This window comes from Panthera leo, chromosome B2 (assembly GCF_018350215.1).
Source record: "Panthera leo isolate Ple1 chromosome B2, P.leo_Ple1_pat1.1, whole genome shotgun sequence".
Taxonomy (NCBI): Eukaryota; Metazoa; Chordata; class Mammalia; order Carnivora; family Felidae; genus Panthera; species Panthera leo.
In genome coordinates this window covers 8,387,825-8,413,113 of record NC_056683.1, presented here as the reverse complement: position 1 = coordinate 8,413,113, position 25,289 = coordinate 8,387,825, and the positions used below count along the sequence as shown (strand labels likewise).

Sequence of the window (25,289 nt, the reverse complement as noted above, 5' to 3'; positions counted from 1 at the left end):
GGTTAACAATAGACGAATCACATATCTTACCCATTTTCTTTGTTTCCTCATTTTAAAGTTAGGAGATAAATATTGGTTTACAATTGGAGGCAATTTGTAGATCTTTGAATGTATAACGCTTGGGAATATTATTTTCAGTAAAAACCACATTATACTAACATATATATTACTACATACCTACTACATATATTTTAGTGGTGAAAGTTAAGTGTTCAAGGAGCTTTGAAGTATAGTTTTAAATAGACTAATGATCTTGGTAAATTTTGAATATTGTGAACTGTATAAAACATGCAAGTCAATGATGACTTCAACATAATACACAAAATTATTATATAATTGAGATTTCTTTATGGTATTTTTTATTTATGAGCTTTACTATTTTTCAGTTTTCATTAAACACAGCAACACAATCAAGTAAGTAAAAACAAGCATAAGTAATGAAGTGTAAAATATATAAGGTATAACATTCTTTCTATTAGGTTATTTAACTGAAGAATTTTTAGTTTTTCTTGGTCATTTAGGAGAAAGTATAATGTTTTTGAGAAAGTAAAATTTAATAAATTCATATTCTTTTAGTTCTTCATTGTAGACTGTTCTAATAGTCTATATAACAGTGCTGTCCAGTCAGAATATAATGTGTGCCATCTATATAATTTACAACTTTCTAGTAGCCATGTTGAGAAAAGTAAAGAGATACAGGTTAAATTTATTTCAGAAGACATTTTAATTAACCCAGTGTATCCAATGCAATCATTTCAACTTATAATCAATATAAAAATTATTCGTATTTACTGCCTTTTTTCATGCTGAGTTTTCAGAATTTGTACACTTACAGCGCATGTCAGTCTGGACTAATTATATCTGAAGCGTTCAAGAGCCATGTATGGCTGTCGGCTATCATATTGGATAGTGCAGGCTTAGACTCTTAGTGCATCTCATATGTTATTTATGCATTGTTTTGGTTTTCTTCAGTCATTTCTTATTTTTAATGCTACTAAAGCCTTCTTTCTTTGAGATTTTAGTTGGTACTTGTCATGTTGCCATAATTATAGTCAAAGTTGTATAGGTGTTGTCTTTGAGTCACTGAATTGGCATAAAAAGTATTATGTTCAAGTTCCTTCCTTGGAAGTTAAGAGATTAATTCTTATCCGTGCTCTCCTACTGGTTATTGTATAACTTTGGGCAAGTCCTCTTAATCTTTCTGATCTTCAGAGTCTTTGTTTGTAAAACGAAGTGGATAAAGTCTTGCATTTTCTAACTAGACAGTTGTGATTTTTACAGTTATCTTTTGTGTTTGTTATTCAAATACATTGATTAATTACGCTAATATGCATTGTGTTAGGCATAGTACCCCAAACAAAAAAAGATGTGATGGAATCTGTTTTCAGTGAGTGGCCAGTTGATAGACCATGACAAAGGAGAAAAGTGACCTTAATCTACTCTCCAGTATAGCATAATTAAAGTCTTACATAATTTCTGGGTACAAATTGAAGAGCCCTGAGTTGGAATAATTGGGGCAGGAAAAGGATGAGGTCAAGGGAGCTAGCCGTTGGTTTGCTGTTTTCACCAGTGTCACCAAACAACTGTATTTTATCTTTCTTTGAAAAGTGGAATTACTGATGGCAAGAAATTATCATTTTTTTACCCCCTGTGAGGTAGTATTTTTAAATGGCAGTCACATTTTCCCCTTAGGCTAGAGGAGAGTTTTTTAAATACTGAACATTAGCTGTCTAGATTAGCCTCACATAGCAGAATTTAATAAAGGTCATTGCACTTGATTATGCTTATAGAACCACTTAAATTAAGACACACTGACTTCATTGGTTGATTTAGCTTCTTTCAAGTGTTTTACAAAACAGAAAAAGATGGACTTTACTAATATTTATTTAATCTCAGGGACTATTATTTGTCATTCACATTTTAAATTATAAAACATTTCCAGAATGTATAAAACTTATCACAGTTAGAAACTAACACAGTTAAAAAAAAAAATTACTAGATGTATCAAATTTTAATATTTTATGTTCAATTCAGATCTTTTTTTAAATAAATAATTGAAGAGAATATTGAAGCCTCCCTCCTTTGTGTATCTTCCCGATAATCCCATCAATAGTTCATTATCATCCCCATCTCTTTCTCTTCCTTCTTTTCCTGTCTTCTTCTGGATTGAGTATTATGATTCCGTTTTCTCTCCACGAATGCCTTGTAAGCTATACCTCTGATTGATTGCTTGTAAGTTGCTCAAGCGTTCAAATATACACGTTTAACGTACCACAACCAACCTTCAAATTTGGAAATAATTCAGTCATTATTTCAGGGAATTTAATTATGCGTGTGTTACTTGGCTTGGTAGTATTCTGCTCTGTCCATTCTCATCCTCAGCTCTTTCTCTCTTTGCTTCATTTTGAATATTTCATGTCACTAGGTCTTCAACTTCATCTTTAGAAGTTTCAGTAGGGTGTTTTTCTAATATCTTCAGTTTATTTTCTCATATTCACAATTTATGAGCACATGGACCACATTTACAATAGCTGTTTTAATGTCCTTGTCTGCAGATTTCATCATCTCTGTCTTTTATGACTCTGTTCCTATTGATTGTTGTTTCTCCTGGTTATAAACATAGTATTTTCCTTCCTGTCTGCATACCTGATGGTTTTTGTTTGGATGGTAGGCATTTTGAATTTCATGTTGTTGAACACTGGATTTTATTATTTGCCTTTAAAGAGTTTGGACTTGTTCTTTCATAGAGTTAAGTTATTTGAAATTACTTTGATCTTTTGAGGCTTTCTTTTAAGGTCTGCTGGTTTAGGTCTAGAGCAGCTTCTGGTTTAATGCAAATTTTTCTCAACCATGAAAGCAAATAGCCTCCTAAGAACTCTGTCCAATCACTCATGTGTTCTAAAATCCTCCTTGGCTTCTAGGAACACAAATCATTCTTGGTCCTACATGACTTCTAGGACTTGTTTGGCCTACAGCTTTCCTGGGGTTTAGTTTCCTCTCCTGCATACCCAGGTAGTACTCAGCCAGAAGCTTGAGGGGAGCTCTCTGCTGATCTTTGGAGCTCCATCCATGTCTGTGCAACTCTCTCCTCCATAATATTTAACCTGTACTGTAGTTTTCTGAGCTTCAAGCTCTCTCTTCTCCACTCAGCAAGATCACTGGGCTCTTTTCACTTTCCCCCTTTCTGCGCTGTGGCCTAGAAAATGCCTCCAGGAAGTAAGATGGGTAATCACAGGACTCACCTTGTTTGCTTCTCTCAAAAATCGCAGTCATGAACTGCCTGTAATTACTTGTCTGATGATTGTTGTTCCATACATTTGGTCAGGTTTTCTGGTTCTTTAGAGCACTGAAGCAGTTCCTTTAACAGTTAACCCTTCATGTGTAGACATGGAAGGCTTCACTGTATTTTCTTTTTAAAAAGTAAAAAAATATATATATTTATTTACTTTTGAGAGAAAGAGCATGAGTGGGGGAAGGGCAGAGAGAGAGAAGGAGACACAGAATCAGAAGCAGACTCCTGGCTCGGAGCTGTCAGCACAGAGCCCAACGCGGGGCTCTAACTCACTAACCATGAGATCATGACCTGAGCCGAAGTTGGTCGCTTAACCAAGAGAGCCACCCAGGCGCCCCTGTATTTCCTTTTCATTAAAATTTTGTGTTGTTGTCAGTACGACCAGGTCCACAGTTTATACTGGATATTATACATTCCTCCAGTGAAACACCTATTGGTAGATATAATTTTGATTACCATAGCTTGGCCAACTTATAGAGGTGGTTATTGGTGTACATGTTATTTTATTGTAATAAATATTAAAATCATGCTTTATTAATAGCACCACAAGTGTTTATAGTGCTTTCTTTTTCGAAATTTTAAATCGAAGAGGTAGCTGATCATTACATCTTTGCTATATGGGGTATGTATCAGCTCTTCCTACTCTGATTATTCTTTTCTCCTTAAGGCACAACTACCAGCTTCTCCACAAAACTTTCAAACTTTTAAATACTTTTCTGTCATAGAATTGCCCCTTACTCTTTCATTACGTAGAAACGGTGCTCACCACCCCCACCTCCCCACCCACCCTTTTTTACTTTCTCTTCACCAGAAAAAAAAAAAAAAAATACCCGATCTCGATGACATCAGACCTGGAAAGGGCACACTTAAAACACTTACAAGAATATTTTAACTAACCCAGTTGCCAATTATAGTAGCTGAAAAGAGCCAAACTGATCTGAATTATGCTATTTATCATTATAGTTACTTGGTGTGTGGTTAGTAGATTCTTGAGGGTGAGCCTATTTTTTTCTTTAATTAAGGAGAAATGAATTCTTCCTTTCCTTTTCCTGCCTCGTAAGAGAGGATTTTATCTTACTTATTCTTGTTTGTCCTTCCTTCTGAAATTGTAGCAATGATTCAAACTCTGAAGACTGTCTGAGTTTGTGGCACATGTTGGTTTGTTGGACATTAGTGTAAGTGATGCAGAATGAGGGCTCCTTCGTGATACTTCAACTCTGTTGAAGGGAGAAGAAACAGAAGAGATAGGATACTGACACCACTTCCTTTCCATCCAGGTGCTACCAACTAAAAAGCAAAAGTGTGTTATGGTCTCAGATTCCTTTTACTTGTTTCTATTTAAATTTGTGAGTCTGATTTCATGCATTTTGGTCAATTGTAATTCTCCCTCCAAAAAAAAAAAAAAAGTGAAAGAAAGGAATTTCTTTTAGACAGACTGGACATTGACATTATCTGTTATTCCTTTCCTTATTTCTTCTTATATACCAAATATAGTGATTTGAGAATTCTGAAATGGCACTGAATATTCATGCGCTTAAACATGAGAATATCTTAAAACACAGAGTTATTGAGAGCTCTCACTAGCAAGTATAATATACATATTGCATATTCATTGCGTATGACAGTGAATAGGTTATCAACATGTAATTTTTGCCTCCTTAGCTCTGCTCTGTGAGCTTGAACCTCTTGCAAGAACTTATGTCACCACTGGCTCCCATCTTATAATTCTTTTTCACCACGAACACCTCACTATGCCACCACGTCACCCCAACCACACTGACCTCCTTGTGGTTCGTTGGGAACTATAAACATGCTGAGGCTGGATCTTATATTCTCTCTGCTTCAAATGCTCTTCCTCCAGAAAGCTGATGCACGTGGCGTACTTAACTACCTTCGTTCATTCAGGTTGCATGTCCTCTCGAGTCTTCCTCAGCTGTTCCTTGTCAAAAATAGTAATGTCCTGTCCCAACCAGTCTATCATTCATTCTTTATCCTGCTTTCCAACACGTTATAGCACTTACTTGTACTTGACAATGTATTATTTATCTTTTAGTTTGTGGTATCTCACTTGAATATATGTTGTGAGGTCAGAGACCCTGTCTTAAGATCTAGAAGAGTGTCTGGCACATAATACTACTCAACAAATACTTGCTACAAGAATGAATGAATGAATGAATGAGTGAATGGTGTTTTATTTGTATAAGACCTAGATATACACCTGATGCACCTTCAAACTGAATATAAGAATGTGCTGGAACATAGAAACCTATATATGCTGTTTAAGTACTTGAAATTATTAATTCATGAGTTGTGTCTTCAAAGTCAAATTTCCTTTATTGTCACTACAGAAATGCAGGTCCTATTTGTAGATTTGGTCCTTCTGAGAAGGACCTTTAGGACCCTAAAACATTAGTCATAAAAATTCTGCCCTTTTACAATTTAAGTTCTGTTTGCCTTTCATTCTGTAATTGAGTTCACTGACCCAAAAAACGCAAAATGCTTTGCTTCTAGTTTCCTTTATGCTCTAAACTATTCTGTAATTCGTTAACTTAGTCTTGGAGTCTAGGTAAATTTCTATCCACCACCCTATCTGAAATGCATAGACCTGATATTAATGTTTTCTGAGAACAAGATATTGTGTTGTAGGCATCCAGTTATCTTTTTCTCCTCTTCCCACTTCCTTCCATGTCTGTAATGTTTGTACTGTTGGGAGTTGAGCCTGTTGTGATTTTTTTTTTTTTTTAGAGGCAATATAATATCTCCCCGCATATCCTGCTAGAATATCAGAGGGCCCATCCATAGACACCGTGGTCTGTATTCCCTCCAGGGGTATTAGAAAAGCCCATATATGGAACAAAACACACTGTGGTATTAACAGGATAAACTTAATCTGCCTCTATGAGGCTTATTGCCAGTTTTGGAGCCTGGGGAGTCAGATGCCTTGTTTTCAGAAAGCGTGTCATCCTTTTGTGGTGTTCAGTTTGTTTTCAGCTTTCCATTATTTCCAGATTCTTACAGAAGTATGAAAATAAACAGGGTTCTCTCTGATTGTGACCTTTCAAAAGAAAGAAAACAGGTGTTTTTGTGTAGTGACAACATTATCAATTTGTGTTGACAACTTCTTTTCTGTGTAGCACTGTAATCACAGAGGTCATGATGCTCTGGAAATACTCTGTTAGCTCTTGTTATTAAAGCAATAAAAAAGATAATTTTAAAGTTTAATTGTTTTATGGATAACTGATCTATCTGAACTTACCTATGTGGGAAGTCTCACTTCTAAGTAAAAAAATAGTTTATATTTACATGCAGTGCTGTCCAGCTATCATGATAGGATTATAGGGAACTTTTTTTAAAAAAGTGTTTATTTATTTTGAGAGAGAGAAAGAGAGCTCTTGTGCATGTGTGCGTGAGTGGGGGAGGGCGGAAAGAGAGGGTTAGCGAGATTCCCAAGCAGGCTCTGCATGGTCAGTGCAGAGCCAGACACGGGGCTCCATCCCATGAACCGCAAGATCACGACCTGAGCCTAAATCAAGAGTCGGAAGCTTAACCCAGTGAGCCATCCAGGCACCCTGATAATAGGGCTCTTTAATCAAGACTACTAATCTTATGTGAAGTTAAGAGACCGTGCAACGAACTTCACCACATTCAAGCTGCATTTCTGAAATGCATAGACTTTGTGTGTCTATGTGTGTATATACATGAATATTCATATATATATATATATATATATATATATATATATATATATATATGTTTATGTATGTATATGGAACCAAAATTTATTGAGTGCTTCCTATGTGCCATGCACTCTAGTAGGTTCTAGGCATCTAGGCACCTCTTCCTGGAGATGCCTACATCCTCTCAAGGAAACAAACAAATCAGTCCTTATAATGCATTGTGATACAAAATTTTGCACCAGATGCTTGGGAGCACAGGAGAGGAGCTTCTAAATTAGCCTGGGTGATCAAGAAAATTTCCCATAAGACTGTATTCATTATGCAAAGAAGACTGGAAGACATTTTAGACAGAGGGAACAGCACGTGCTGAAGCACAGAGGCCTGAGCTGCAGGGCTCGCACAAAGAAATACAGGTGACTCAGTTCTGTTACAGTGGGAGCTGTCCAGCGTTCGGTTGGCCAAGAGCAGTGTGATTGTGTCGTGATTATGGAGGAGAATGTTCTTGGTCTTAGAAGATACATGGTGACATATTTAGATGTAAAGTGTCACAGTGTCTGCACCTAGTTCTCAGGGAGAAAACAAAAACCATGGGGTTTGTCCATGAGGAGAGCGGGAAGGGTGGGGAGCTCACAAATGTGGCAAAGTGTTCCTGAGTCTGAGTGAGGGAGGTGCAGGTAGTAGATATATTAATTCGATGTACTACTGCTCTTAAAACTTTTCCGTAAATGTAACGTTGTTCAAAATAAAAAAGTAGCAGAAAACACCTTCGTGTCACTGGTAACTTTTTAAGTTTGCAAAAGTAGTACACACAGTGATATAGTTGAAGAATTAGGTAATTAATACTTGTTTTTTATGGTGGCCTATTCAGTGGATCTTTAATGGTGATACACCATTGTTATATAAAAGATAGACATGGTATGGTGTTGTCTTTAATAATCTTGGTTTTCATTTTTATTTATGTATTTTTTTACTGAAGAGGAAACCCAAAGCCCTTGAGCATCGAAGGGACCAAACAAATTATAGTGTCTAATTGGCTATGAAATGAATAGGTTAACTAGGTATGAGGCTGCCTACGTATATTTTTATTTCGAAACATCACCTTTGAGGACATTTCCATGACCCTTCAAATGCTTAAACAGAGGGTCCTATTTATTTCTGAATTTTCTAAGATTTGCTTTAAGAAGAAAGAACCCATAACAGTCTAATTAATATGCCCTGTCACCCTTAAAAGAGAGCATCAGCAGTTAAGAGCAGAGAATTGAGTACATATGAAATAAATACAACATAATGTATGTTTAATTCATTGTCCACGTTAGCCTTTGAAGATGGAGATGAAGTAGGGGAGGAATTGAAAGGAGGGAAAAGGCCAAGCTCGTAATGTAGGGAACAGGACAGAAGGGGAGAGAGCACGCGTTTCTGAGGAAGAAACACGGAGCAGACTTTGAGGTGACTTGTTTTTGTTTTTTTATTTAACTTTTGACCCTGTTAATCACTGTTTACAGTTTTCCTGTTTCTGTAGTCCTTACTTTTGGAGACTCTCCTCCCAGTGGAATAAATGAGATTTACTTGTATGGTAGAGATTTTCGCCGACCATAAAACAGGAGCCACTGGAGAACAAAAATCACTTCTCCGATCAGATGAAGTCAGTCTTCACCCGTATTTTCATTTCTTACAATGGAGCTCATACACTGGACCAGTTATAATGAGTCATAATGTTTTGAAATTGAGTTTTGGCAAAGTTTGATTTTTCAAAAAGGGTTTTCTTTGTTGTGAGACTCTTTTATTGAGCATCTTATCTTTCTCTTATTGTTAACCTTTTATGTCTTCTCCATTTTCGGTCCTCTGCCATCTCAGATTACTGTGGAGCAGAGATCAAAATCCAGCTGTGGTGGTGGCTCTCCATTCGAGGGGGGAGAAACAACAACAACCCTATGTGTTTCAACTATAGACTCATCAGGAATTACTTGGGTAGAACGATAATGGATTCTAATAACTGAACTTTTTAAAGGATTTTCCCTGGTGAGACGCATTTCATTTCTTCCTAGTATTTGCTCTTTTTTCCCCAGAAGTAACAACCACAGAAGGATGGTGGATGGTCTGAAGAACCTGATGTTCATTAGAAAAGGCAGAGGAATAATTTAAGGAAAACAAACAAAAATCAAGATAGATGAACAGTTTTAGGAAAAAGTAAAATTTCTCCTCAATGCTTATAAAAAGCTAATTTCTGTCTCCCACTTTTCCACCTACCACTTTCTTTTTTTGTGTGTATTTATTTTTACAGGCCTGGGAGTTTTTACTGGGCCTTTACTTTTCTTATCTCCGTTCTTCCTGCTTGCGTCTCTTTTTTATTTTCACATGTTTGTTTTTCTGACATGTATTCATCAAAGTCCCTGCTGCAGTGCAGACTGGGCCTATCTCATTGGGGCTGACATCATCCTCACATCAGCCAGCCCAGTATGCCTCTCATTCTGGTTTCTGAGGCTGTGTTCTTTGGCGCCCCGCCCCCTCTGCCTCCACCCCCACCGATAGGCACGTATGTGAAGTTCCCAGGGTGTCTGTTCATGTCCCCTTGCCAGCTCCTGGATAATAGCCAGCGTTAGATCGCAGAAGTTTGATGATGAACCCTTATCTGCCCTGAGCCTGAATGGATGCTGGGCACATAGTGGGTAAGGGCCTAATAAATGTTTGATAGACCAATAAAGAAATGAATGTGGAAAGGAGTATAGCTCGTAACTGAAGTCCTTACGGAATGAAGCTGTTTAGGCGAGCCCTGCTGTCCATAAGTGTAGCCAATTAAGTGTGCAGACAGAAGCGTGCATGTGTCCCCGTATCCATTAGTGATCGCAGACTGCAGCCTTCATTCTCCCTCGTGAATTCCTGTGCAAGCTGGCCTGGCAGGAACCGCTTGCACAGGGAGCAGTCCACGTGACTGCCCAGAGACAAGGATGTCAGGCCGGGGATCCTGCTTCACCTTTAGTGGGAAATGACGTTCTGAATCCTCACGTCTTGAAGGATCAGAACTCGTTAGAATTCTTGAAATGTAACCTTGTGAAATCGGACTTTCCCACTTCGATTAAGAGCAGAATCATCTTTGACAAAGGTCTGGATCGAACTGGCAAGGCCCAGCCCTCCCAAAGTCCAGGCATCTCCCGTTTTGCACACGTTCTCTCATTGTGTGTGGAACCAGGTTGCTATTACAGAGAGCATTTTAGCAGCCTTGATCTTGGAGACATCAAGACCATTATTCCTGTTGTTGCTGATTTAGTGTTACAGCTGCTTCCTCTTTATGTGATTTAATTTGAAGTTTCAGCCCACCAGGGGGCTATTGGTCCCCACCTATGCGGCTTTAAGAGCTGGCTGCTGTTTTCTGCATGGATGTTATTTCCATTCCTATTCATAGTGATTTTCCCCCTTCTATATTCATCTAGCAACAGCAAGGCACTGTTCCAGGAACTCGCTCTCTCTACATAAGGCGTAACACGGAGCCATTTGGATGGAAAAATTATAAATTAAAATTATTCTGTTCATTTTAAAATATTCATATTGTGTTGCTCAAGTGCCAGTAACTGGAAAATCATGGATAATGTCCTGTTTTTATAACCTCTTTCAGAGTGTTTTAAAATCCGTTTATGTTGTTACTTAGCCATGTCTTTCCCTGGAGTGGATTTTGTGATAAGATTAAAAACAAACAAGCAAAAAAAAAAAGGTTGTAGGAGTCCAGTGGCTGATGGCATATGTGATATTAAAATAAAGATGACTCCACTAATTGCAACCCCTTATTCTTTTAAAAATAAAAGGGAAAATTGACTCCCATGTGCAGAGAATATTTATACAACTGTCAGACTACACAAAGGTAGCCTGTGAACACGGCAGACTGTTTCTTTTGAAGAGAAAACCTTTTATTAAATGATTAAAACTAAGCAAATGTTTATTGATTTCTGGAACTGCACATTTACATTTAAGTAAAGAAAACCCATATATTCCTAGCACTACTGATTTGCAAATACTGAAAACATCTCCAACTTTTAAAATAGAGTTGGGCTTTTTGGTTTTTGGTGGGGTTTTTTTTGTTTGTTTTTTGTTTTTGATACCTTCTGTTCTCTATGCTAAGTTATTGATTCTTTAATTTCAGGAAAGTAAAATTTTATTTCTTTTCTTGTATTTTCTGTGTTGTGTGGGTGTGAATGAGGATGTGCCTGTCTCAGAAAGATAGACAAATAGAGAAAAGTGATCATGTTTTTATATGGTTTGGCTAGCGTTTTGTTTTGTTTTGTTTTTTTTACAAAGTAAATCTATCTCTTACCTTAAGGAAAGAATAGTTATTGGAGATCTCAACTTCATGTCTATCTGTCCATTTCTGTGGAACGCATTAAAGAGAGGGAAGATCTTTACTCTTTCCTGTAAGTGTGTAAGTTCACATTTACCTAAAAGCCGTGTGTCTTATTTGTTGTTGCTCTTGGCTCGGAGTATTTAAATGTATTTTTGAAATTCTTCTCTTCCATCAGCTAGAGATGATTTAAGTGATAATTTGAAGGCTCTTTCTAGACATTTATATTTTCGGGTCAGGCTGTAGTATTTCTGGGCCTTGTGTATGTGCTGAGGTATGTTCTGAAGCAACAAATCACTTTAGCATGAGCAAATTTCACAGGGCTATTTGACTGTTGGTCTTAGCTTTGTGAGAAGCGCTTGGCCTTTTAAAATAGGCTAATCCTTTAATCGAATATGCTTTCAGAAAGGTTCTGAAAACCTGGGTGGCTCCTGCTAACTCTGTTTTATTCATTTTAAATAATACTAGGTTATCCAGATGTATTTCTTTTTGATTTTTGGGAGGATGTTATTGCAGGCCATAATGTTTGAAGTCGGGATTCTTTATAGTAACAATGACAACAAAGCATATATACATTGTCCACATTCTCCTCAAGTCTGATTGATGGAAAATAGGATGCCAGCTGTCAGTAAACAGGTTTTTCGACCCAAATACTGAGTTTATACAGCAACCAACTTCTTTGAACGCAGCAATGCAGTGCACTCTATTCTTAATTGAATAAAGAAAATGAATTAGAATAGTTACTGCAGGAGAAATGGGTTATCTCATAATTAATAATTTGTGAGTTAAACCTGAACCACACTTGACATTTTTCTTTGGGCTGGTCACAGACTGATTAGTGAGTTCAGTCCTGCTAGTGCCCATTCTGTGGAGTGACTGTTTCAGTTCCAAGGCTTACGGTGCTCCATAAAATAAGTGTCCATTGTGATGGGATTGTAGCTCTCGTCCTGATCAAAGTGCTTTGGAGGAAGCGCGGTTGAACTGATTGGCTGTGAATGTTAATCACTCCATAGGACGCACTGATAATTTACAGCCTTGTTGTAACTCTCTGGTGTTCAGAAAATGAACTTAATAACCCAGTGCCACCACGGGGTAAGCTGCTTTTTCTCTGCAGTTGAATACCCAGACTGCCTGCATAATGGTGTTGAGTAATACTGCATTAAAAAGAGTGAGCAGCTGTATGATGAAGGAAACAGATTTGTTAATTATCTCCTTTGATTCACAGAGGGCGTCTGTGAGATATGGTTGACCAGTGAAGACACGGGGGCTTATGGCAGAGACATTGGCACCAATCTCCCCGCACTGCTGTGGAAACTGGTCGAAGTGATCCCTCGGGGAGCAATGCTGAGGCTTGGCATGACGAATCCCCCCTATATTTTAGAGCATCTGGAGGTAAGGAGAAGCACCCCGTTTCCATGCTGACACAGACACGAACCAGTCCAGACAATGTGGCGGCATCAGCATCATCACATGGGTTACATTGAAAACCTCTTGCACGTTTTTTGTTTGTTTGTTTGTTTGTTTGTTTGTTTTTTGTAGTCCCACATTACTAAGAATGAGTTGAGAATTTCAAGTCCTCTTCTTTGTCAGTCTGCACACCCCGTTTTTGCTCGGCTTCTCCAGCACTTGCCATCTTGTCAAAGTTCTTTGTTTCTTCTTTGCAGCTCTTCAGTCTTCCATCGCATAAATTTGCCTCGGTTCCCCCACTCGGTACCCCGGCCTGGTTCTGGGGTGCTAATACGTTGCATTAATTCCGCAACCTGTCGCAGACACGTTATCCGAGCTCCTGTTAGGCACATCAGGAAGGCGACTGGGCTGGAAGTCTGAGGATGTTTTAAATCTCCTCCCTTTGTCTGGAGATAGTGAAGGGATGGACTAGAAACAAAGAGCGACAGAGTTTGGTGTTCTTTCCCTTGATTCTTTTGTGGTCACTGTGGAAAAATAAGGGGTTGGGGTCATGGGGGACACCTGGGTTCACTTGTATCCCTTCCCTGGGTCAGGTGCTCACCCTCAAGGAGCTTACCGTTAAGCTGGAAAAATGGGCATATGTACTGCTAGGTGGTATCTCAGTGACAAACGCCACGGTAAATAGGAGCGAGAAACACGGACAGGCAAACAATCATTTAAATGAAAAAGTACATGCTAGGATCCATGATGGCTATTTGAGAAATAAAATAATTATATCGGACCCAGAGTTATGGATAAGAAATCTAATAACTGCTGTAGGAAAATCATGTGCAAAGTATAGAAACAAGTCACTTATATTTTTATCGGTTGTGTTCTTTGCAGTTAGTTTGTACAGAAAAATAACATTCCAAAAATCTAAAAGCAAGTATGGCTGCTGAAATTTGATGCATAAATCCCAATGAATATTCAGTGATATAAAAGATTGTTTTCTGTTGATTTGATTCGAAGCCTATACTTGTTGAAGTTGTGCTTAAAGAGCCTCCCTAATACCGAGAATGTGTTTTAGAAATTCTGAAAACAGATTTGGTAGCAGTCTGATTGTTAATTATAAATATTTAATGAAGAAATTTAGCAATTTCAATTTTCTTATTCACATATTTCTAGCCATATCTTTCTAGTAAAGGTATATGATTTATAGGTTAACTTTGGTACTTTGGACAGTGTGGGACAGTTAAGATTTGCTACTTAAAGATAAATTGCAGGCATGTCAATTTATACGTAACCCTTTGACTCAACACTTGAAAAAAAGCAAGTGACTCTCTATAAAAATCAAACATGGTAACAGCTGTAGCAATAAATGTGAGCTTTGCAGTAAATGTGAGGTATACACCAAGCGATATGCTAGATGTGTGCATTAAGGAGAGTCTCATGAAGAATTAAGGGAACCATAGTAGCTACAATCAGGGAAGTTCATGCATGAGGGGGGATATCACGTATTGGCTCCGAGATGACTAAATAAAGTACCTCTTGGAATAAATTCAGTACTTTAATTAATTTCAAGGTTGCAGAAAGGAACGGTGCATTTATAGCAAGTCCTAGTGCTCGATATCTAAAGTAGTGCTGTAGTTGATCTCCAGGGAGATGCTCCAGGGCAGTGTCTAAAAATCAACAGGAGGTGCCATGAACATAGCTTTACACTTTACTGGGGACAACACCAGATGTTTAGTTCATAGATTATAGTTAGAGTGATAACAGGTTCTGATTGTCATGGTGTTTCCTTTTTAAAATTCTTGTCATGGGTGCCTGGGTGGCACAGTTGGTTAAGCATCTGACTTTGGCTCGGGTCATGATCTCATAGTTGGTGAGTTCAAGCATTAACTTTAATGCTTTAATATTTTTTAAAGCATTAAAAATAAAATAAAATAAAATAAAATAAAATAAAATAAAATAAAATAAAATAAAATAAAATAAAATAAAATAAAATTCGTGCTTTAAGCCATCTGTAGTGTTGGCCTTCCCTCCTATATTGTTATCTTCACAAGGCAAGGACTTTGTCATATCCATGCCTGGATGTACCCTGTCCAGTGGTGGTTCAATAAGCAAGCAAATAAAGAATGAATAAAGGAATGTCCTTCTTCATAAAATATAGAGCCCACTCTGTAGCCTTGAACTTTCAAGTCTTAACATTCTGGTCAGAAGAGGCCACAGAAGATGGCAAAGTAAATGAGCTTCAATGGTGAAAGTTTATCCCAATGACAGGTACTCCCTCCCGTGCACGTGATAAGCTGGGAGTAATCCAGTCGTATTGGAGCACACCAAGGGAGAGAGCAATCCAAAGGAAAATAGAGCAAATGAAACAGAGGTGTGCAAGAATCAAAGACCCATGCCATCTGAAAATAAGAGCTTTCAAAGTCTTCCTTTGACACTTTGACAGGGTCTTTTCACCTTGGCTTTGGTGGTTCTTCTCATCTCCTTGAGTGGGAGAGCCCAGAGCTTGCAGTATTCTCCAAACACATCGTCCGTTATGTAACAGGCAAGATAACTGAGGTGCGGAGGCTTCTTAGGCTTCCCAGGGTGAACTAGGACCTCTAGAAGAGGAGGCCATACCTGGTGAGCCTCAGCCCCTGTGGGCAGATACATTGTATGTCCCCATTTTCCTCTCGGTAAGCCTGGGGCGCTCTGCTGAAATCACAGAACTTACCTAAAGAGAGTTCTCCAAATAAGAAAAAAAAAGAGAAAACAAGACAAAAGATGGAAACAAAAAATAACACCAGTGAATGACAGACAGTGATGTCATTTAAAACTGTGTGGATAAAAGAAACCCACTCTTCAAATAACTACTCAGATGCCTTACTGCCCCGACAGTAACGTTTCCTTGAGAATTATATTTGTAGGACCACGCCTTATGTTTCTGAAAGATGCTTCCTGCTTCAGACTTCAACTGTAGAGCGCTTCGCTGGGCTGTTTTCTTTCCCCATTGTTCCGTTTACTTCATATTCTCCTGACTCTTGGGCAGTCTTTCTTAAAACCCTTTTTACCAGCTTGCTTGCTTGCTTGTTGCTTGTTGGTTTAAACAATTTATTTATTTAGACTATTTATTTATTTAAAGAGGAAATCATTTAAGGGAAAATATCAAAGTTTCCATCATTATTTAACAGTATGGTGTGGGGCCGCCTGTGTGGTTAAGTCAGTTGAACGTCCAACTTCGGCTCAGGTCATGACCTCATGGTTCATGGGTTCGAGCCCCGCATAGGACTCTGCTGTCAGCGTAGATCGCACTTGGGATCTTCTGTCCCCCTCTCTCTTTGTCCCTCCCTGCTTGCGCGCTCTCTCTCTCTTAAAAATAAATAAACATTAGCGGTACCCGGGTGGCTCAGTTGGTTAAGCATCCTGCTTCAGCTTAGGTCATGATCTCACCATTCATGAGTTCAAACCCCATGTCACGCTCTTTGCTGACAGCTCAGAGCCTAGACCCCGCTTTGGATTCTCTGTCTCCCTCTCTCTCTGTCCCTCCCCTGCTCGCTTTCTTTCTCTCTCACTCTCTCCCTCAAAAATAAACATTAAAAAAATTGTTTTAAATAAATTAAATAAATAAATGAACATTTAAAAAATAATCTTTTGAAAGTGTGGTGTGGAAAAATAGATCTATTGATATTACTTCTTAGTCTCCATAGGAACAGAAGATGCATATTAGAGTTAGCATAGGGTCCACTTCTAAGGTTTGATCAAGAGTCTAGGGATGCCCCTGGCTCAGTCAGTAGAGCATTCGACTCTTGGTCTTGGGGTCATGAGTTCAAGCCCCACTTTGGATGTGGAGCCTACTTTAAAAGAAGTTTAGTATCATGTGTAACCCTTTATATAATAGCTGTTGAATAAATGTGGGTGAATAAAAGGAAGGGAAGGAGAATTCTTAATCCTTAACAGGCAGGCAAGTAGTGATGTGTTGTTCGGAACATCTATAAGCCCTAATTTTAACTTATTGCTGCCATAAAAAAATAATATGAGGTTAATTTTAAACAATGATATAGCAAAGAGATACCTCAAACATATGTACATACACATGTGTATCTTGGAAAAATACCCTGGAATTGAAGAAACATAATTATAAGCTTATGTATTACTTACTAGATATAGATATGAGGTCAAAACAATAGATTAAAAAATGGATTGAAATCTATCTCACCTGGTCTTAAAGTCTGCAGTGCCTGTCCATTACCCACAGGATAAAGATACACTGTGCAGTTGACATACAGCATCCTTAAGATGCCTTCTTCCAGGGCTTCCCCATTGTCTTGACCCCTTAGTACCCTGTGATGCCTCCTGTATACTGTGGGTTTTTCATACTCCTGAAATTTTTACTTTTTCTCATTCCATTCTTACCATGTGATGACAGTTGGTAATAATGAGTTAATCCGGGTCTCCTGGGTGTCTCGGTTGAGTGTCCGACTCTTGATTTCAGCTCAGGTCATGAATCCAGCCCCTTGTCGGGCTCCTTGTTGAGCATGGAGCCCACTTAGGATCACCTCTCTCTCTCTCTCTCTCCCTCTCTCTCTCTCTCTCTCTCTTTCTCTCTCTCTCTTTCTCTCTTTCTCTCTCTCTCTCTTTCTCTCTCTCTCTTTCTCTCTCTCTCTCTCTCTTTCTCTCGATCTGTCCCCCCTCCCTCTCTCCCTCTCTCCCTCTCCCCCATCCCCCCTCCCTCTCCCCCTCCCTGTCTCCCTCTCTCCCTCCCCCTCTGCCCCTCTCTCTTTCTTGCTCATGCTCTCTCTTTCTCTAGAGTAAAATTAAAAAAAAAATGAGGTAATCAGATGTGCTACTATTTGCTACTGCATGTGCTGGCTAGTATATTGCCCCTATCATGGCAAATAAGAGATATTTTCCTTATGTGTTTTCTTGCTGATTGATATTGCTAAGGTCATAACCCGGGCATATTCTTCTTGAATGAACTGTGACCTTCCAGAAAGCAGTGTGGCTTGTGAATTTGGCCCCTCTTGAAACAGCCTATCTTAGTGTTGCCTTCCTGGTTGTCGGGAACCCACAGCTAAGGTATTATAATTCAGACAACATAATACACGGGAACCCAACAGGGCACAATGAGCTCAATGGCAGTGATACAATGGCTACCACTAATCAGACACCAGAAATAGCTGGTACTTTTTTTCAAGACTGCATAATAATAACATCAGTGCAATTCATCAAGTGCTCGTTATTTTCAAGAAACCACGCTGATTGCCTTATACACATTATCTCTTTACCTTCTTAAAATAAGCTACCTATATAGCTTATTATTGGCCTCAGTTTATCGATTTAAAAGCCAAGTCTTAAAAAGTTTAATTATTGGTCAAATTATATAAGTAGTTAGCAGCTGAACTGGTTTCTTGTCTTGTCTGATTCTAAAATGCTTTCTACCACACTGCATCTTTCACAGAGTCTTTCCAAATGCTTCCCAGATTCCTTCCCTGCTTTGTCGGACTCCGTCCAACGCATCTCTGAGGGCACACAGCATGGTGCTCTCCGATGATGATGACTTATTTACCTGCAAATCCAACAAAACGGTTGTCCTTTCTGGGGAGAGCCTGCCTTGTTCACGTGTTTGCTCTTCAGTGCCGGTGATAACACGCACCCAATGACCGTGTGCTGAGTGGTGTGGTACCTCCACGTTCCCTGACTGCACGTCTCACGTCTGTTGAAGTATCTTCATATCCGTGCGGAGCATCTAGTTTTAGAAGACTTTGTGGATGGTTGTTACCTGTGTGCCTCACTTAACGTGTCACTTTTCTGTGAGGGGGTACTAGATGGTGAGGGAGAATCCAGCTCGGGTGCATTTTATTTATTTGCCCTGCTAAAAGATCAGAATGTTAGGTGAGCTCTTTAGAACTACCTGGAGCAGGTGAGCTCACTGTATGATTACTGAGTCTGTAGACTATCTAGGCTCTTGGCTTCTTTCTTCTCCTTCCTGCGTCTTCGTTTTCACTGATTTTTTCTAATCTCCATCAGAGGAGTCCGCAGTGGATGGTCAAGGAAGAGACATTAAAATCAGGCAGTTTGTCTTGTTTTTCATTTTATGGGTTGGCTGCTAAGGAAAAGATATGAAAGCTGTTGACTGGTAAGAAATCTATGGATTTTATTTATCTAAGCTATTCTGGTTCTCCCTGGGTTAGGAATAATTTAAAATAACCTTAAGATTCCTGTATGTCTTAAAATTGTATCAGAATTTTAGTACATCACTTACAGCCTGGTCCAGAGAGGGTAAGTTGATGACTCTGGAGTGCAGATGCTTGTTATTAAGGACTTTCCTACGTTCAAAGTATGAACACATCAAGCTACTTATTCTTCCATTTATATTATTCTGTAAAATATCGCTAAAAATACAGTTACATTCACAGGATATTATCCTACCTTTTATTTATCTTCAGTTAAAATGTGTAGATTTTTAAAAGATTTACATTTGGTGTATTTATGTTATTTAATTATAATGTTATATTATGTAAGATATATCATAAATAAGTGATATTTAAAATGTTGCATCTGTGTTTGGTTGAGGAGTCTTGTAATCACTAACAAATCTGTTTTCTGCTACCCTTCATTTTTGTATATTTACTTCTACTTCAATGATCTTATTAGTCTAACCTAATTGTATATTTATCAGAATTAATTTATCTGGTAAAAGACAATAAATATGCCACATAGTAATTTATGAACACTAATTAACATGTTTGGCCTGGCAGACTTTTTAAAAATGCCTCCTAGTTTCAAAATAATGTAGCAAACTCCGTACTTGCTGTACTTCTGTTTCATCAAAGCAGAGCAGAATTTCCAAACTGAAGTCAGTAATTCACAAGGGGACCATTAAAGTTATTTTTCCTTAAGGCTTATGCTTTTCAACATAATAGAAAAATATGCAAATAGACTTTGTGCAGTTGTATAAAGATATTTCCCCCCTTTGACAAATGGAAGGACAGGCTAGATGATTTGTTTTGAGCAAGGAAATGGAAAGGAAAAATCTATTTCTGCCATCCACAGTTAGCTTTGGGACGTCAGTGTGCAGTTTGATCTGACTGTTGACACCCGTTTTCTGGCCAGTTATAATCATCAGCACTTTACTTCATTCCTAACCTGGCTTTTGCGAATTTCAAGAGGTCAGTGACACCTCTGAAACTGGAAGCCAAAGTTTGTTCCTGTCTGAAAATCTGGGGGTGGGGGGTGGGGAACCTGCATTAAAAATACTAAAAGGATTCATATCCAGAATAAAAAGTTGATCTGGCTTCCCCTGGAGCCTAATTCAGAGAGCCCCTCTGCAGGGGAAGATAAGGATGGAGGGCAGGCCCCAGCCCCCTTTGCCAAAGGACTTGACCACTTGTGATAGAAGATGAAATTAACTTGCTGCTCTGCATAACCATGATGCCGGGCCCCTCCCTACTTCCAGTTCTGTAGCCTCCTGGACATGCTGGGTCTGCACATCAGCAGAGTTTCAGTTGGGCCTCAGACACTTCCATCTCTGCCCACACCTGTGTCCCAGCCTGTTCGTTCCTGCGATCCTCATTTGTTCCCGTGCCAGGTTTCAGCCTCGTAGCTCCAGGCCTGGGTAAGAAGCCTAAGCTTTTCTTGAACCCAGCAGCCCCTCAGAAAAATTTCCATAGTTTGTTGCTTCTTACTACAGTCTCAGTCTATAATATTCCGTCTGGGTGATTAAGCCTCATGATTACATGCAGACCCAAGGACCCAGAAAAGAAATGAACTCGTAAAAAGATAGACGTGATCTCAACAGACGACTCTTTGTTGCTGCCCTCATAGCGAACAGACTCCAAAGGTTTCATCAGGAATTTTATTTATGCTTATTGTCCCAGGTTTTCAGGGGAAAATGAACTATTTTGTGGATGAATGAATGTTCCTCGTGTTGAAAGTATTGGCTACCTCTGTCTTCCTGGGAAGCACAATGGAAAATGCATTGTTTAAAAATTCTATTTATGTGGCCATCAATAATGTATAGAGGCCTACACTGTGGACTTCACTGTGGTTCTCATTTCTACCTTCTAAATTACTAGATAGCAGAGGTGAGAGTCTGGACCCGCTGTGGAAATGTATATCATCAGATCATTTTTGGTTACCATAAGATGCTTTAATCGACTGTGTAGTAAAAGCTATCCATATTTCTCATTCTCTTATCTCATTTTTCCCCTTGCCATTGGCCTAAAATTGTGAAGATTGCTCATGAAATCCAATGACATGTGCATATTTATTCCCAAAAGAGATGATCATTTTCCTGAGAGAAGTACGCAAACGTAAAACACGTGTCATGACAATAAGTCAACGGGTGTCTGGGTGGCTCGGTTGGTTAAGCATCCAACTCTTGGTTTCTGCTCAGGTCATGATCTCATTTTGTGAGTTCAAGCCCCACATTGGGCTGACAGTGTGGAGCCTGCTTGGGATTCTGCCTCCCTCTCTCTCTGCCTCTCCCCTGCTTGATCTCTCTCTCTCTTTCAAAAATAAATAAACATATAAGAAAAAAAAGATGATAAGTGAAAAGTCCCCAGCAAATGCTTTATAATGAAACTGATGCCATTGTCAAATATATGGAACCATGTCTCTATGTATATATATCTTTTAATAAAGCAAAATAGTTTAAAACATACATATAGTATATACATAAACGTACATTTATGAATGTACATATTAGAAATTATATAATTAGATAATATCTGATATGTTAGATATATATAATGTGTAATATGTTATATATTGTATATATTGAAAATTATATACAGTGGAAATTATATATACTAAATACTTTCCAGACTACTTCTAGAATATTCTAGAATACCTAAGAAGCCTGGAGATTTACATATTTCAGTTGTGGGATACAAATATTCCCATTCGCTCTTTTTAGTATTCCTGTGTACATTTCGGTTTATAAAGGAGGGCATTAGATATGTATGTGGTTTAATTTGCATCTTAAAAGGCATTTCACATTGCCATTCCCCTGAATCCTTAATTTCACAGGAGTAGCTGAGAAGGCTTCCATGTCACCTGTCAAAATTAGTATAGTTCAAACTGCACAATACACCATCTGTGGGCTTTATCTTCCTCATTAATTTAGGAAGTCACTTATGCTGAAACCGTTGAGGAAAGCTGCCTTTGACTTTCCTTTATAAGCACCGAGAACAGCTAACACATAAGGCAATCAGTGGACATTCCTTTACACTTTCGTTTTGATTCCAGGATATTTCTCTATTGATTTCTTTGCTCTGATAGCCTATGAAAGGCTACCTTAGGCACTTGCTAATTCAGCACTTAGTAAAATGAAATCCTCATATTTTATATCAGGTGGGTAATGGAATTTTCAGATGATTCATGGTGTAGAACAGAAAGGTTGGTAATGAAGTTAATGGTTCATAGAATAGTAGAGTGACATTCTGCATATTTTTCAGAAAGCAAAGTGCAGTTTCTTAGTTTGCTGCTATTTATTTCTAGTTTACTAAATTGTGTGCTGCTTCCCGGTCCAGAATGCATCTGTTCTTTTTCCCCACGTCTTCCTTTGCGTACCACAATAATAATTGGCGTGAAAATGTTAAGCTTTCCAGTTGAAGTCTCCAATTCTGTAATGTCACTTAACAGTAAATAATGATTGTGCCCTAATTTGGAAATGTAAGGGTTTTAAAGTTACTGTTATTATGAAGCACTACTTTATCTGTGTGTTACATAGCAGAACTCTCAGGTGGATTTAAATGGGCATCAATAGTCCACGTGTGATGAACCATTTTCAGGATTAGAGGTATTGCACGTGGGACGGAGAAAATCAAACTGTAATGTTGAAAGTAGTTTTGAATTAATTGTTCATCTATTTAAAGGGAAAAATCTATTCTGTCTCTTTTTATGGTATGTATTTTTGTGTGTTTTTAAAAATCCCTGGAAAGTTTGCCACGTGTAAAGCAATGTTTGATTACAGAAAATACTGTTGAATAAGTCTGTCTCTAATATACGGCAACAAAGAAATAACTCTCCTAACTACATGGTAAAGTATATCTCGGGGCACCTGGGTGGCTTAGTCAGTTAAGCGACCATCTGACTCTTGATTTCAGCTTGGGTCATGATCCCAGGGTCCTGGGATTGAGCCCCACATCAGCTTGGAGCCTGCTTGGGCTTCTGTCTCCATCCTCCCTCCCTTCCTCCCTCTCTCTCTCTCTCTCTCCCCCCCGCCCAAATAAAAAAAATCTATTAAAAAATATAAATAAATAAAATAAATGTAAAAAGCAAACTTTATATCAACTCTTAATATACACTGCCCATGTGCAGTATCAGCCTACATTCTGATCAACTGAAACTTAAAACGTTAATCTTTTAATTAATTTATTACTATATTTTCAGCCTTCCTTTTTTTTTTTCTCCCTCAACAAATTCTTGCTTTCTGTTCCTCTGTTCTTCTATTACTGCCCATGTGTTAGTTTCTTAAGGTCGATGGAACAAATTACCACAAACGAGGCTGCTTGAAATAACACGTTTTTTTCCCTCACGGTTTTGGAGGCCAAAGGTCGACAGTCAAAGTGGTGGCAGGCTTAGCTCCCTTCTGGAGGCTCTGAATTGGAAATCTGTTTTCTTTCTTTCTCCTGTGGTGGTTGCTGGCAGAGTCGGGCATTCCTTGGCTGGTAGACGCATCACTGCAGTTTCTGTGTCATTCTTTGCATGGTCTTCTCCTTGTGTCCGAATTTCCTCTTAGAGGGACACCAGTCATCGAATTAGGGCCTACCTTAATTGTGACCTCATTTAAACTTGATCACATCCACAAAAACCCTGTTTCCAACTAAGATCATATTCACAGGTACTAGGGGTAATGACTCCAATATATCTTTTTTGAGACACGGTGCGATCCACAACAGCCTTCTTTTGTGGTGAACAGACATTCTGTAGTGTGCCGTTTTAATGCCCTTGTTTGATTTATATAAATCTGTGTGTGTGTGTGTGTGTGTGTGTGTGTGTGTGTGTGTGTGTGATTTTCTTAGTGAATGCCTTCAGATTACAGTTAGTATCTTAATTTATAACAATCTATTTGACTTAATCCCAACTTTATACTAGTATATAAAAAACTTCACTTTTATGTATACCTGTTCCTTCTCCCCTTCTGTGCTATTGTTATCATACAGATTATATCTTTGTACAAGGTATGTTCATCAGCACACTTCTAATTAGTGCTTTGTGCAAGATAAAAGCAAGAGTTGCAAATGAAAACCACGTTATACTGTCTTTTATATTTACCTTTATAGTTTTTGTTCCCTGTGCTCTGTATTTTTTCACATGGAATGTGGTTTCTGTCTAGTGTCTTTTCGTTCCAGCCTGAACTTTGTTTAGTATTTTTCATATGGGTCTGCTAGCGACGTATTGTCTCAGTTTTTGTTTATCTGGGAATGTCTTAATTTTTTCTTCTTTTTTTGGAGGATGACTTCTATGGCTCTAGAATTCCTGACTAATGGTCTTTTCCTTTCAGCCACACTTTTATGTCCTCCCACTGCCTTCTGGCCTCTGTCATTTCTGATTAGAAATCAGCCGTTAATCTTATTTAAAGCATTGCTGATACATGGTGAGTTGCTTCTCTCTTGGCGCTCTCAGGATTCTCTCCTTGTCTTTCAACAGGTTGATTGTGCAGTGCCTACGGATAGATTTCTTTGAGTTTGTCCTACTTAAACCTTCTAGAATGTGTAGTTTTTCTTCAAAGTTGTGAGACTTTTTGCTATTATTTCTTCAGATATTCTTTCTGCCTATTTCCCCGTCTCCTTCTGGAATTCGCATTATGTGTATGTTGGTATGCTTAATGGTATCCACAGACTCCCGAGGCACTGTTGATTTTTATTTTTATATTTATTTTTATTTTTCTCTTCTTGAGACCAGGTAATCTCAACTGACCTGTCTTCAGGTTTGCTGATTTCTTCTTCTGCCTGCTCAGATCTCCTGCTGAGCCCCTCCAGTGAATTTATTTCCATTCTTGTACTTTTCTTACCAGAATTTCTATCTGCCTCTTTTTTAATTTCTATCTCAATGGTGATATTTTTTATTTGGTGAGACATTATTCTCAAGCTTTCTTTCAGTTCTTTCTTTGTTTTGTTTTTTACTTCTTTGAATATATTTAAAATTAGGATTTAATGTCATCCAGTAAGGGGGCACCAGGTGACTCAGTCATTTAAGTGTCAGACTTCAGCTCAGGTCGTGATCTCGTGGTTTGTGAGTTTGAGCCCTGCATCGGGTTCTGTGCTGACAACTCAGATCCTGGAGCCTGCTTTGAATTCTGTGTCTCCCTCTTTCTCTCTGCCACTCCCCCGCTCATGCTGTGCCTCTCTCTGTCCCTCAGAAATAAACAAACATTAAAAAGTTAAAAAATAAATGAAGTCGGCCAGTAAGTACAACTGGGCTTTTGCCAGGACAGTTTCTATTGGCTGCTTTCTCCCCTGTGTTGTTTTGCATATTTTATAATTTTCTGTTGAAAGCTAGACATTTAAACAAACATTTAAATATAGTGTGGAAGCCCTGGAAATCACATACTCCTCTTTCCCCACGGTTTGTTGTTGTTAGTTGAGTGACTTTTCTTAATTCAGTAAAGTCT

At 38.5% G+C, this 25,289-nt stretch overlaps 1 protein-coding gene across 5 annotated transcripts in view; it reads left to right on the top strand.

Moving 5' to 3' along the window:
• CDKAL1 (CDK5 regulatory subunit associated protein 1 like 1) overlaps nucleotides 1–25,289 on the top strand; it is a 707,644-nt gene that overhangs the window by 387,641 nt on the left and 294,714 nt on the right. For all 5 annotated transcript variants that reach the window (XM_042937784.1, XM_042937785.1, XM_042937782.1 and 2 more), the window contains exon 10: nucleotides 12,522–12,688. In XM_042937784.1, the coding sequence (XP_042793718.1) occupies nucleotides 12,522–12,688 (167 nt within the window). The remainder of the gene's footprint in view (nucleotides 1–12,521; nucleotides 12,689–25,289) is intronic.